The sequence below is a fragment of the Centruroides vittatus genome, unplaced genomic scaffold (genome assembly GCF_030686945.1).
Source record: "Centruroides vittatus isolate TY-2023 unplaced genomic scaffold, ASM3068694v2 contig_341, whole genome shotgun sequence".
NCBI classification, from domain to species: domain Eukaryota; kingdom Metazoa; phylum Arthropoda; class Arachnida; order Scorpiones; family Buthidae; genus Centruroides; species Centruroides vittatus.
Window position 1 is genome coordinate 1534418 of NW_027122166.1, and position 12498 is coordinate 1546915.

The 12498-nt window shown below is 27.7% G+C and overlaps 1 protein-coding gene across 1 annotated transcript in view; it reads left to right on the forward strand.

Moving 5' to 3' along the window:
• Frl (formin-like protein) overlaps positions 1-12498 on the forward strand; it is a 97308-nt gene that overhangs the window by 66636 nt on the left and 18174 nt on the right. The window contains exons 8-13 of the mRNA XM_067268862.1: positions 6411-6487; positions 6581-6752; positions 6832-7092; positions 7184-7232; positions 9942-9994; positions 10077-10218. Of these exons, the coding sequence (XP_067124963.1) occupies positions 6411-6487; positions 6581-6752; positions 6832-7092; positions 7184-7232; positions 9942-9994; positions 10077-10218 (754 nt within the window). The remainder of the gene's footprint in view (positions 1-6410; positions 6488-6580; positions 6753-6831; positions 7093-7183; positions 7233-9941; positions 9995-10076; positions 10219-12498) is intronic.

Below are 12498 nucleotides of genomic sequence, written 5' to 3' on the forward strand. Positions count from 1 at the left end.
ATATCTAGTATCTTATATCATACAGTGCATCATGATGCCAAATTTTGGACACTTGCATGACAAGTTCAATAAAATTATGATGCAGAAATAGGGCTATATTTGACAGATAAATATTTTCATCATCTTCTAAGCCAAAGAAATTACTGAAAAGATGCAAGTATAAAAGATACCTATGTGATATAAAATAAATCTTGTGAAGTATGTTGTGAAATTTAGATAGAATTAAATTAATAAATATACTAATAATTGAAAAAATTTAATTCTCCTCTCTCTCTCTCTCTCTCTCTGTAGTTAAGTATGTTACCATCTATTGATAATAGTAAATGGTAAAATGCCTTATTTAAATTATTTAATTGGTAAAGTATTTGTTTTGAAAATATTTAGAAAAAACTTAGCATAGTATAGTGTATGAGTGATAGCTTATAAACTAGATGAGATATTGTCAATGATATTATCTAAAAACTTTTCAAATTGAGTCTTGGGTTTGGGTTCTTTTAAGAAATTTGAAAGTTTGAATGAATTCATAAATTTGAATAATTAACAACTTTTTAATTAGAAGCAGCTTGTTTTGTCTATATATCTTCAAAAATATTTGCTTAGCTGTGACTTTTATGTGCTGGCATAATATATAGAATTAAAATTTATACTTCCACTTTCACTATCTAATTGGTTTCTGAAAAATTATTGTTAAGCAATCCATCATATTTACCATGAGCTCAGTTAAATTCATGGAAATGCAATTTAAACTATATATTACTATACTGAGATGGCCAATTAAAAACAAAAAAACAGTATTTAAATACCACATTTCATAAAATCTTTATAGAAAATTTATACCAGTTGTAAAGCAGCAACATACTGTGTGTGTATATTTAATCAATTATAGTTACTAATTATATTAAGCTTGCAAATATATTTATTCATAATATATCCCAATTTCACTTTCATTATATTCTAATTCAAAGTAACATTATAATCAAATTTTCAAAGAATTCACAAATACAGTTTGTATTCATATAAGTATTCCAGTAACAAGGCAAAAAAGCACAAACATCAAATTGGCCTTTCAGATAAGCTCATTTATCTACAAGTGTCAATTTAAGGTTTCAGTTTTTGTTGGTATTCATCTTAAGAAGTGAAAACTTCTTAATGATAAATATTTTAAAAGCATCATAAACTTCATCATCCTGAAATGTTGGATTTTTCAGAGGAATGAAAATCATTTAAATTCGAACAATCAAGTTATCAAAATACACCATCTGATTTTATGGCTTTTTGCCAGCATTGTTCGAATAAAAGTTTTATCTCCTGAAGTTCTGATCTTTGAAGGATAGAGTTTAAGATCTACTTCTAATTGCAGGTTAAGACACTCTTCAAAAAGAGTGTTCTCTTGTTCCTAAAATAGAGCAAACTATAAATCTCAAATATTTGTTGCTTCTGTTGATTGATTAATACAGGGTGTCCATGAAGTCTGTGTGCAATTTAAAAACTTTATAACTTTATTAGTATTTGTGATAGAAAAATTATGTCAAATGTATTGGAAATAAGAAAATCTATATTTTTTTATTTATTGTTTTATTCTATTTTATTAAGTTTCCACATGTCCACCATCATTAGTAATATAATACAAAGGGTAATACGATTTTGTAGTTCTCTAAAAACATTTGTCAATTGATTTACAGTAATGCCTGAAATCACATTAGTTATTTTAGTTTTCAAGACTTCTAACGATCAAGGTTTGGTTGCATACACTATCGTTTTCATATGTCTCCATAAAAAGGTTTAATGGAGTCAAGTCTGGCAAACCTGGAGGCCAAGAAAATGGTTCATTTCTCCCAAACCATTTGTTAGGAAATTTCTGATTTGGAAACGTCTAAAAGACAGTTGATTTTCACTCCCAAATACTAAACCCCAATAAAATATTAAACATTAATAAATAATAAGAACAAGGTGAAAATTTTACTTAAAACTAGGTACTTTAAGCTTTCTAATACTTTTTACAGATTTTTTTTCTATCACAAATACTAATAAAGTTATAAATTTTTTAAATTGTATGCAGACTTTATGGACATTCCTGTATATAAGGAACTCACTTGTCCAACAGTTTCAATATTTCTAATGTTCTTGAGAGAGTTGCTGATGGTTTTGCAACACACAAACACACTATGTTTTTCTGCAAGAGATGCAAGTTTGAGAAAAATTAGTCTTCATTAATATCTGAAGACAGTCGACATCACCAAGAATAAGTGGTTTACTTTGGGGCTTAATCTTTAAATCCAGAAAAGGATTTTTTGAATATCTGCCTGTTTCTTAGTGATGTTATGCTAAATGCACTGTTGATATTGTGTGTGACATGGGTCACATTGTGACCCTAGTTTAAATTTATTGAAAAAAAAAAAACCTCTTCTTTCTAAAGCCAATACATTATATATTTCTGCAAAATTAGTTACCCAAAATTAAAAAGAAATAGTTAACTAACCAAGATTTGCATGAACTTTAAGTTAACAACTCAGCACTTTCAATGCTTAACTTAGTTACTTGAGCAATCAATTTTTGAATGGTAGGAAATCTGACATTTTATATTATTAATACATGACCTAATGCATTTAACATTGAATATCAGACTAACCATAGCAAGAAAAAAAATTAAAGAGACACCTTAGAATCACTAGATTCTTATCAAAAATGCTAATAATTTTACAAAAATAAATATTGATATTTCTTAAATTAATATAAAGTAAGAGAAAAAAGAATTAAATAATAAGTAAAAGTGAAATATAAATAAATGTAGTTACAATGATATTGAAACAAAAAGAATAATCCACCAAGGACTTCAGCCTTTAACACACTTTTTTTGCCCTCTGAATATTATAGTTAATGATGATCAACAATTTTAATTATGATGATCAGTGTTTGTATTTAAAATTAATCAGATTTGTAACATCATACACTGATTGTCTAATATATTCAGGAATATCTGTCAGGCAATTCAGTTATAATCATTTGATATATACTGCTTGTTGTTGAATTATTCTATATTTCATACATTATATATTGTATATAACATTATCTGAGAAAACAGTTTCTCAGTAAAAAGTGAGAATTTCTTTTTATTGTTGGCTGTTATACCAGTTTTTATTAGATTTTAGAGATGTATTAATAATTTTATAGACATGACTAAAAGTAAATTTGGAATATTTTAGTCAAATAAGATCATCATCACACTGCAGTTTTATGAATTTAATATTATAGCACATAATTTGTTATATTCAGATGAAAAGTGTACTGTATCTTGTTGAAAATGATGCGATATAAAGTCAACTGTTAGTGATTAGAACTTTGATAATTTTTAAGCAGTAGTGACAATTGATCAATTAATAGAAAAATGGTAGAAACTTCAATTTTTATAAGGTTAAAAAAAGTTAAAATTAACATATTTTGTATTAACTTGTTGACATTGGAATATTTATAGCTGTCCAGTTATTCATTGTTCAATATTTTTCCTTCAAAATGTAGTTTTTGTTACATGTCATTTCACATTTCTGCTAAAATTAATTTTTATTTAATCATTTTTCATAGTAAATGTAAGTAAAAATTTCTCATTTTTCTCAATTTTATTAATATATTTTTGTAAATGCTTTGTGAAGTTATATTTGCATATAAATTGTTTTCGGATGTAATTTTGAATATTGTGTAAAAAATTTTCAATGTTAGGAAATGTGTTTTTAGACGTAAGATAATTCAAAATATAAATCTTATTTTATTTTTTGAGAGAAAGAAAGAGAACTTTCTTAATTATAATTTGATTAGAATTTGAATATAATAAATTTCCAATGAGAATTGACTTTTTCTATTACTGCTGTATTGTCATAACTTTAATATTTATGCTCTCTTTGAATACCTCCCTTTAGCGTTAGGATACTGCTTTTGATTGTACAATTTAACCATTTTGTATAAAATTAATTATTAATGTAATTCAGTTGATTGTTATAAGTTTTTCTTTAAATATTTACCAAAGAAAACATTTAAAAAGTGTAATAAAACTAAGATTTCTGAAAATGTCATGAAATTAAGTTTGGTGATATTTTAAAGCAAGCTTTTAATATGAATTCGGTATAGTTAAATACATACCTCAAAGCATTTATGCATTAATTTGTGCCTTAACTGCACTGAGTTCTATGGATTCTTATAGGCACATAGTAAGTTCTTATAATGATTTGTATATGCATTTTAACAGATTTAATGTAATAATTATAACTTTTGCCTTGGGATAGTAAACTTGGTCTCACTTTAATGATTTACGTGAAATATTTTAGTAGAAAATTTTACAAAAAAGGAAGGAAAAGAATATGTACAGTGATACCTCGGTTTTCGTCAATAATTCGTTCGAAAACAATCTACAAAAACCGAGGCAATTATTTCCATATGAATCAATATAAATCCAATTAATTCATTCTAGACAGTCCAAAATACATACCAAAAGCACATTTTATAGAGAATTAATATAGTGTTAAATACTAAAAGCAATAAGAAATTAATATTAAAAAAAAACTAATCTAAAGGAAAGTGCAATGGTCTTGTAGAAGTTAGTTGGACATGAGCTTCTAGCCTATATTGCCCCGTGGTAAAGTGTGACATAATTGTCATGTAATAGTAGTTGTATGCATTTATGATGGTTGTATCGCAGGGAATAATGCCTTCCAGGAGGTCAGTTTAAGGGTAACTGGCCCTATTCAGGTGTTACAGACGTGTAGAAAACTCAGAAAACTCCATGTGACCAGCCCATCCTGGCGAAGCGCGAACCCACGACCAAACTCCCAGTGTTCAGAGAATGGAAACATTGGCCAATGGTAGGCCATCGTGGGGTAATGCTCACAGAACGAGAAATAACGCCACACTGAGCTGGAAAGTGCATGGATCGCCCTTTGTTTTTGCAAAAATAGCAGCGAGGTCATTTGGGCATGCAGACGAAATTTGAGGCAATTGATGAAAACCAAGACAAATTTTTTGCAAAAAAATCAATGAAAACCAAAACCGACAATAACCGAAGTCAACGAAAACCAAGGTATTACCGTAGTTGAAAGAGACTGTCATATAAAGTGCTAGAAAAATTTCATAGTAAAATAGTTTGAGCTACAAGTCTAACTCTTGATTCATATTCAATAAAATGGTATTTTATTGAATAACACAGTTTTTTTATAGATATTTTGATAGTTAAAGAACATATTGCTAGTCAACTAATCAAGCAAGATTTATCATTGGGCTACATTTTAACTAATTAAATAAACAAATGCTTCATAATTTGGATTGAAGGTAGGCAATTAAGTCACCATCGTATATTAAATTTGATAATTAGAATTAAATGAATTAATTTAGGATATTCTGGATAAAAAGATCAATACAGAACAGGGTAACTTGCAACTCCTGCTCACCATGCAGTTGCATTGCCAGTTACGCTTCCTGGACTTTCACAACCATGCTTTAATCCAAATTAGACAGTATTTATATAGTTAATTAGCCAAAATGTAAACCATTAGACTATTAATTTTGCTCCACATTATTTTAAATTGTTTTCTTTTTTCTTAATATTGCTGTTTTTTTTTATTAAAATTTTTAATATAAACAATAAATCTTGAATTAACACTACACAATCTGCTGTATTAATGGGCTGTAATAAGTCTAATTAGTCTTATTATAGCCCAATAATATGCCAGATTGTTTGGTTTTAATAAATAGATTAAATAATTTAAATAATATATAAAGAGCTAATATTGTTCGCAAAGAATTGTTTTAAAATGTGGAGATGATTACAAAACAATATGAAACTCTAGAGTGGACTGCCAAAGGCATTTTGGGATGGAGCTACTGGTACATAAATAAAATGATCTCTTACATTTGAAATATGTAATATAGTGGCTCCCTGCACAACATTATTTTATTGCAGAATTGAATAATATCACACAAAAATAATTTCATGAGATATATTTTATACGTAAATTAGCTAATTAGTATAAAACTACTACTACTAGTATACATTTGTAAAACAATGTTGTAACCTTACTTTTTTATAAATTGTGTTAAAAAAAAGTAGTAAAATGATTAAAATAGCAATAATAAAGATTATGGCCTTATCCTATAGTAACTTGACAAAACTGAATACAAAAATACCTATCAATCTATGCACCCCTATGTTTTGCCAATCACACAGTCATCAAAGCATCACATTACATGAATTTTTAACATCATGTGAACCAACACTTTTTATGGCAGAATAATGTATTGGGAACGTTGTTATATGGGGGTCCACTATATAAAAGTGATTATCTTTTATCTAATATTAAAATGGAACTAAACTGATTTAAAATTTCAAGTAAAGATAGCTTGTTGTAAAATTGATGTTATTTTTTCAGTATGGCTTCAATATGGTGATTGAACATACGCAAGCAATTAATTGCATAGCACTAAGTTTGAATCACAAAAGTTTAAGGTGAGTAATTAAAATAAATTCTAAAAGAAAACGTATCCTCATCATCATCATATATAATTAATTATTCTAATTTTTATAATTATTTTTTCATAGAACAAAAGCTTTAGCTTTAGAATTGCTTGCAGCCATTTGTTTAGTTAAAGGTGGTCATCAAATTATATTAAATGCATTTGATAATTTTAAAGAAGTTTGTGCAGAAAGAAGACGATTTGAAACTTTAATGGAATATTTTATGAACTATGAAGTTTTTAACATTGATTTTATGGTAAGTTAAAAGCTTGCTAATATTTTATTTAGTATATATCATAGTTTACTGAATATAAAATTTACAAAAATATTTTTAGGTTGCATGCATGCAGTTTATCAACATTGTTGTACATTCTGTAGAGGATATGAATTTTAGGGTCCATCTTCAATTCGAATTCACTCATCTTGGTTTAGATGATTATTTAGATAAACTTCGTCAGACAGAAAGTGAAGAATTGCAGGTACAAATATCAGCGTACTTGGATAATGTTTTCGACGTTGCAGCATTAATGGAGGATTCCGAAACAAAGAGTGCCGCGCTCGAACAAGTTGCCGAATTAGAAGAACAGTTATCAAGGGTATTTAAATGAATTAATTTTTTATGATTATGCTATATTTTTATGTTATTTAAAATATGAAATATCTTATTACGCTTTTTTTTATTTTCAGGCGCATGAAAGAATGCAAGACATTGAAAATGAAATGATGGCTAAACTAGGTTAGTTTATCATAATTAAAATCATAAATTTTCAGTTTTGTGATAATTAATAGGTTCTAAATTACTATAAACAAACTTTTCATCAATTTGAAGTATTTTTTTTATTATGGTAAATTTTTACAAATATTTAAATAAGTTTTCAATTCAGTTTTAGTAGAATTTATGTATATTAATTGGAAAAATATATTTCTGTAAATACAGATTAATATATATTTTTGAATGGTTTTAAATTTTAATAATTGTAATTTTGTTATTGTTTCAAGAAATTGCAAATTGTAAAAATGCACTTTCTTATACTTAAAAGCATACATTTTTCAATCAAAATTTTCAAACCATGCTATTTTGACTATTTGAAAGTAAAAAAAAAAGCCTTACTTTTAGAAATGAAAATTGAGAAAATATTACTAAGTGATTTCAAAATAATTGGTTTTGCATCAGATAGTTTTTTTGACTTTTAAAAAGTGCTTATTCTTTTAATTAATTATATTACAAATATTATTATTTTGTCACATTTGTGTATAATTAATAAATTTTAAGAAATTATTAAAGATTTATAAAGGATTATGTTAGATCATAATAGATGAAATTGCTGATTTGGAATGGCAAAATCGAAATAAGCAGAACAATCATACAAAATAAAATTTACTTGACAAAGTAGTTACCATTATATTCAGTCTCCACTGCATGTCATTTAAAAAATCAGGGTTTCTCAACTCCAAGAACTACTTAACAGCAATTTCAACTTTTCAGAACTGTGGTCTTGAAAGTTGTTGAGATGCTTAAAAAAATATGAAAGTAAGACAAGTCAGATGAATAAGCAGAATAGAGTAGTTTCATAGCCCAAGTCAGTAAAAATATCTGAACAGTCTTTTGATTAACATTGCTCCAAGCATTGCCATGGAACAGAAATGGTGTTTTGCTATTGATCAGAGCTAGTCATTTTTATCATTTTTACTTAATTTCTGTTGCAAAGAGTTGATTGCAGAACAGTACCTTTGTGTATTCATAATCTCATCAAGTTTCAGAAGTTGTAATAGATTATTCCGGATATCTGTAATGTAAAGTAATGTGAAGTTTCTGTAATGTAGAGGGTTGAGGTTTATTAACATCCAGTCTTTGTGAAGATTGTTTATGAATATCAGAGGATCCACTTTTCATCTGTTGTGATGATTGGATCCAAGAATAATCATATTTGTTAGCTAAGAGAAACCAGAACAGTTTTTTTTTTTACCTGTTTAGTTTACCTTGCTCACTTAATTTACAAGGATTTATCTATCAAGTTTCTTTAATTTTTTTACTATTGGTTGACATGATACTTTGAAAAGACCACAGGAATGTAGGACTTAATTAAAATGCTGTTCAAGATCAATCAGTTTGACTAAAGTTAGATTTGATGACTATGTTCAGTTTGTCACCATTGAGAGACATCAGTGATAAGCTTTATCTTGAGGCTCACATCTTCAACACAAATTTTGTAAATTCATTATTGTACTATACTTCCAAGTAGAGATATAAATGATAACTTTCAATGTACTGCTAATGGACATCATGTATATGAACAATCATAGTCTATATTCTTTAATATTATATTCCTACTCCAACAGATTCTTGAAACAGTCATAGTTAGCCTGTTTTTCTAAAATGCATTATATCAGCATCCATAAAATTGAGTCAACAGAATTTTATTTTTATTATATTCTGCTTTAAACTTTAACTGATTTTAACACAATAATATAAACAGCAATTGTACATGATATAAACAACAAACAATTTTATTGTTAATGTAAATGTAACAACTCCAAAAGCTTAGGTTAACTAAAATCAGTGGTTTTCAAAGTGTAGTTTGTTGAGTACTGGTGATCCATGTCACTTTTATTTTGTTTCTTTCCTTGAATAATGTTACCAACATCATATATTCATAAGTATTAATCTTCATAGTGTTCTGGAATAAAAACCAATAAAAAAATTATTTTTTTATTGAAATAAATAGTAATGTCTAAACATTATAGACTTTATAATAATTTAATTGGAATAATGTTTTAAACAATTATGAAAATTATATATCCCATCTTGATCTTAAGATGTGATATGAATTTTTTCTAACCTTTCTGAAATATCCTATAAATACTGTGATAATGGAGAAGATAGTTTTTAAAATTAGTTGATATTTGTTACATTGTAATAAGTATCAAATAATCTTTAAAAAATTTTTTTATTATCCCAATAAGATTCATTTTTATATTTCTATATACAGGGGTGAAATTAGAGGGCATTTGGAGCATTTGCTCCGGATGTCAGGTAAGGGGAACACCAGGAAGAGACAGTATGTAATTATTTGAAAAATAAATTATAATTTATTAGCATTGAGTAAGAGAGAGTACTGAGAGGAAAGGGTGTGTAAGGAGCAAGACAAACTAGCAGTGAAGTAGACTTACTCATTACATGTTGCCAACATACTAAACTTCCAGAACTAGAGAGAGGAGGCTGGAATCTTAGTTTGTTCCTAGAGAGTCTAGTTAACTCCTGATATGTAAAATATTTTAAACAGGAAAACTTTCACTCCTTTATTTTTTAAAGAAATAATAAAATAGTTAAAACAAATATATAGCAATTATCTTTATAATCAGATTTTAATGGTTGAATTTATCAATATATTTTTATACATACTTCATTGTAAGACTGTAATCATTCAAATTTTGTTTTATTTAGTTGAGTTGGAAACTCAGTTAGAAATAGCCATAAGAGAAAAAACAGAATTACAGGTAAATTTTCATAAGAATAAAATTTAAAAATTTAATAGTAAAATTAGCACATTTTTTACTAATTTATTATGATTAATTTTAGGAATTACATAAACAAGCAGATGAAGAATTAAATACACTAAGAAGAGCAGTTTCTCAGAAAGAAGAAGAATCGAGACAGAGGCAAAGTCTATTAGAAAATAAAATTCAAGAACTTGAAATTTTACATCAATCATTACCAAAAGGTATTCTTTATTGTCACTATTTTAATATAAGTGTTTTATAGAAATTAGTACAACTGAAATAGCAAATGCAGAAAACAAGCTGTACTACTTGATGATGATATTTTAATTTTTGGATATTAGATTTACAGGGGCTTTTTGATATACATTGTAGTTACGTTCATAAAAAACACAACTTATACTCAAACCATGTATATTTGACATCTATTTCAATTGAACTAATGTATTAATATAGAAGATACTGTACATTCCAAATCAACTAAGAACTTCAAATTTATATAGAAGTGTGTAGGCATGTGAATAGGAAACACTTATTTTATTGTACACTAAACCTGTAAAGTGTTATTTGCTAAACAATAATTATTTATCACCTTTATTGAACAAGACTATGTCTTGTTTATAAAATCATACTGCCTGCTGTGTTACCTGCTTAGAGGTATGAAGGAGTACATGTCAGGAGTTGCAATTTGGCACAGAGTATTAAGAGCACAAATCATGCATGCATAAAAATAAACAGACTTGTAGGTACTCGGGGACCGAGAACTGAGTCAAAATAAAATACAAAATGGCGACACCCTACAAACAGGCAGTAGTGAGAGATTTACGCATGCATTGCTGGTTGGGAAGTTGGAAATGCAAACGTTGCAATTCGAATTTTGACAAATGAATCTTTGAAAAAAACCCATTTACCTATCCCATGTTATTCCGGACATATATCTAGTTGCCACGTGCTGACCTTGACCGGTTGACCCAAGATATCTCGTTTCATCATTGGAACGTTTTTGAAAGTAGATGGCTCTAGTCGTTATAATTTTATATTAAAACTAATTTCCAAAATATAACTTGTTTTCTTTTTACATTTATTAATATATATATAGTTTGTGCAAAATAAAAAAATAATTTCAGACTATACGATAGCCACGATTATTATTATTTTTTCAAAAACGGGAAATTTTCGTTAGGCATCAACACAAATTCAACCCGCGGCGACACGTAACAGAGACAAATTTCAAAATTGAATAGGTTAATTTCACCAAAAATGCCTCATGGTCGTGGCCATGGCTGAGGCTGGAAAAGTTTGAACGATCATGCTCAAAACCAGCAATACCAAAGAAGATTGGAGAATGAGAACGAGACCCACCTTGATCATCGAAGTGATCCCGCTTAGTAGTGAGTCTCCAATACATAGTCTTGTCCCAAATATAGCATTGCCATTTTACTTGTTTTAACATCTAAAGTCACATCATGGTATCTTTTCATTATGCTAGACAACTTTTCTGAATACTATCTACTTGTAAAGAAAGAATAGTAAAATATTGAATGTACAGTACATTTGCAGTGCTTCTTCACTCAAAAACAATATCAAACTGGACATTATGGTATATGAGGTGCTGTGAAACATCACAGACCTATTGCACATTGTTGTAGAAAGTTCTATTGTTTATTGTCTACATGTTTATTTCATTTTATATTTTTTAGTTATGATTTAGTAAAAATTATCTTATTAAATATTTGATACATAAAACATAAATACAGTAAGTGATACATACTGTATATATTTATATACATTTTAGATAAAGTATGTAATTATGAATTTAAGTACAGAAAGTGAAAGATTTGAAAGAAATACTCATATACATTTCTGTTCAAATGATGTAATTGTGAATATATTGGATGTATACAAGAGTACTATCCCTGATTATTCAAAAACTTATATCTAGGATTTGTAGATCCTTTGTACTTTTTATACCTGCTTAAGTTTTTGAGTTACAAAATTCAATAACCTTATTTATTTGTTTTAGACCATATTAACATGAAAAAATTTAGTAACAAAGCATTGGAAGTGTGGAAATTTAATTCAAACTGCTATTAATCTATGATCAAATGTGTTGGTGGCAGTTTTCCATGCCTATTAATTTTTTTGATAGCACTTTTCACCAAATTGGGATACTTAGCTGTGCTTTCATGATATCCTTACACTTCATGCTATCTATCTGACTAAAAATTTTGATCAAAACATTTTTTATACTTATCATAGCTCTCAAACTGCTGCTGCAGAAAATTTCCACTTATGCATACAATTACATATTTTTTATTATTGTTATACAGTTGTATGCATAAAGTGGCAATTTTTCGCTCTGACATTATGGGGATCTATCAGGATTGTTGTGAGAGGTAGTAATGATGTCATGGATGTTTGTCAGCTATGCATGACATAATGACATACATTGTCTGGAAGTCACTACAATTTTGAACATTTGTCTTCATAAGATAGTCCAATGC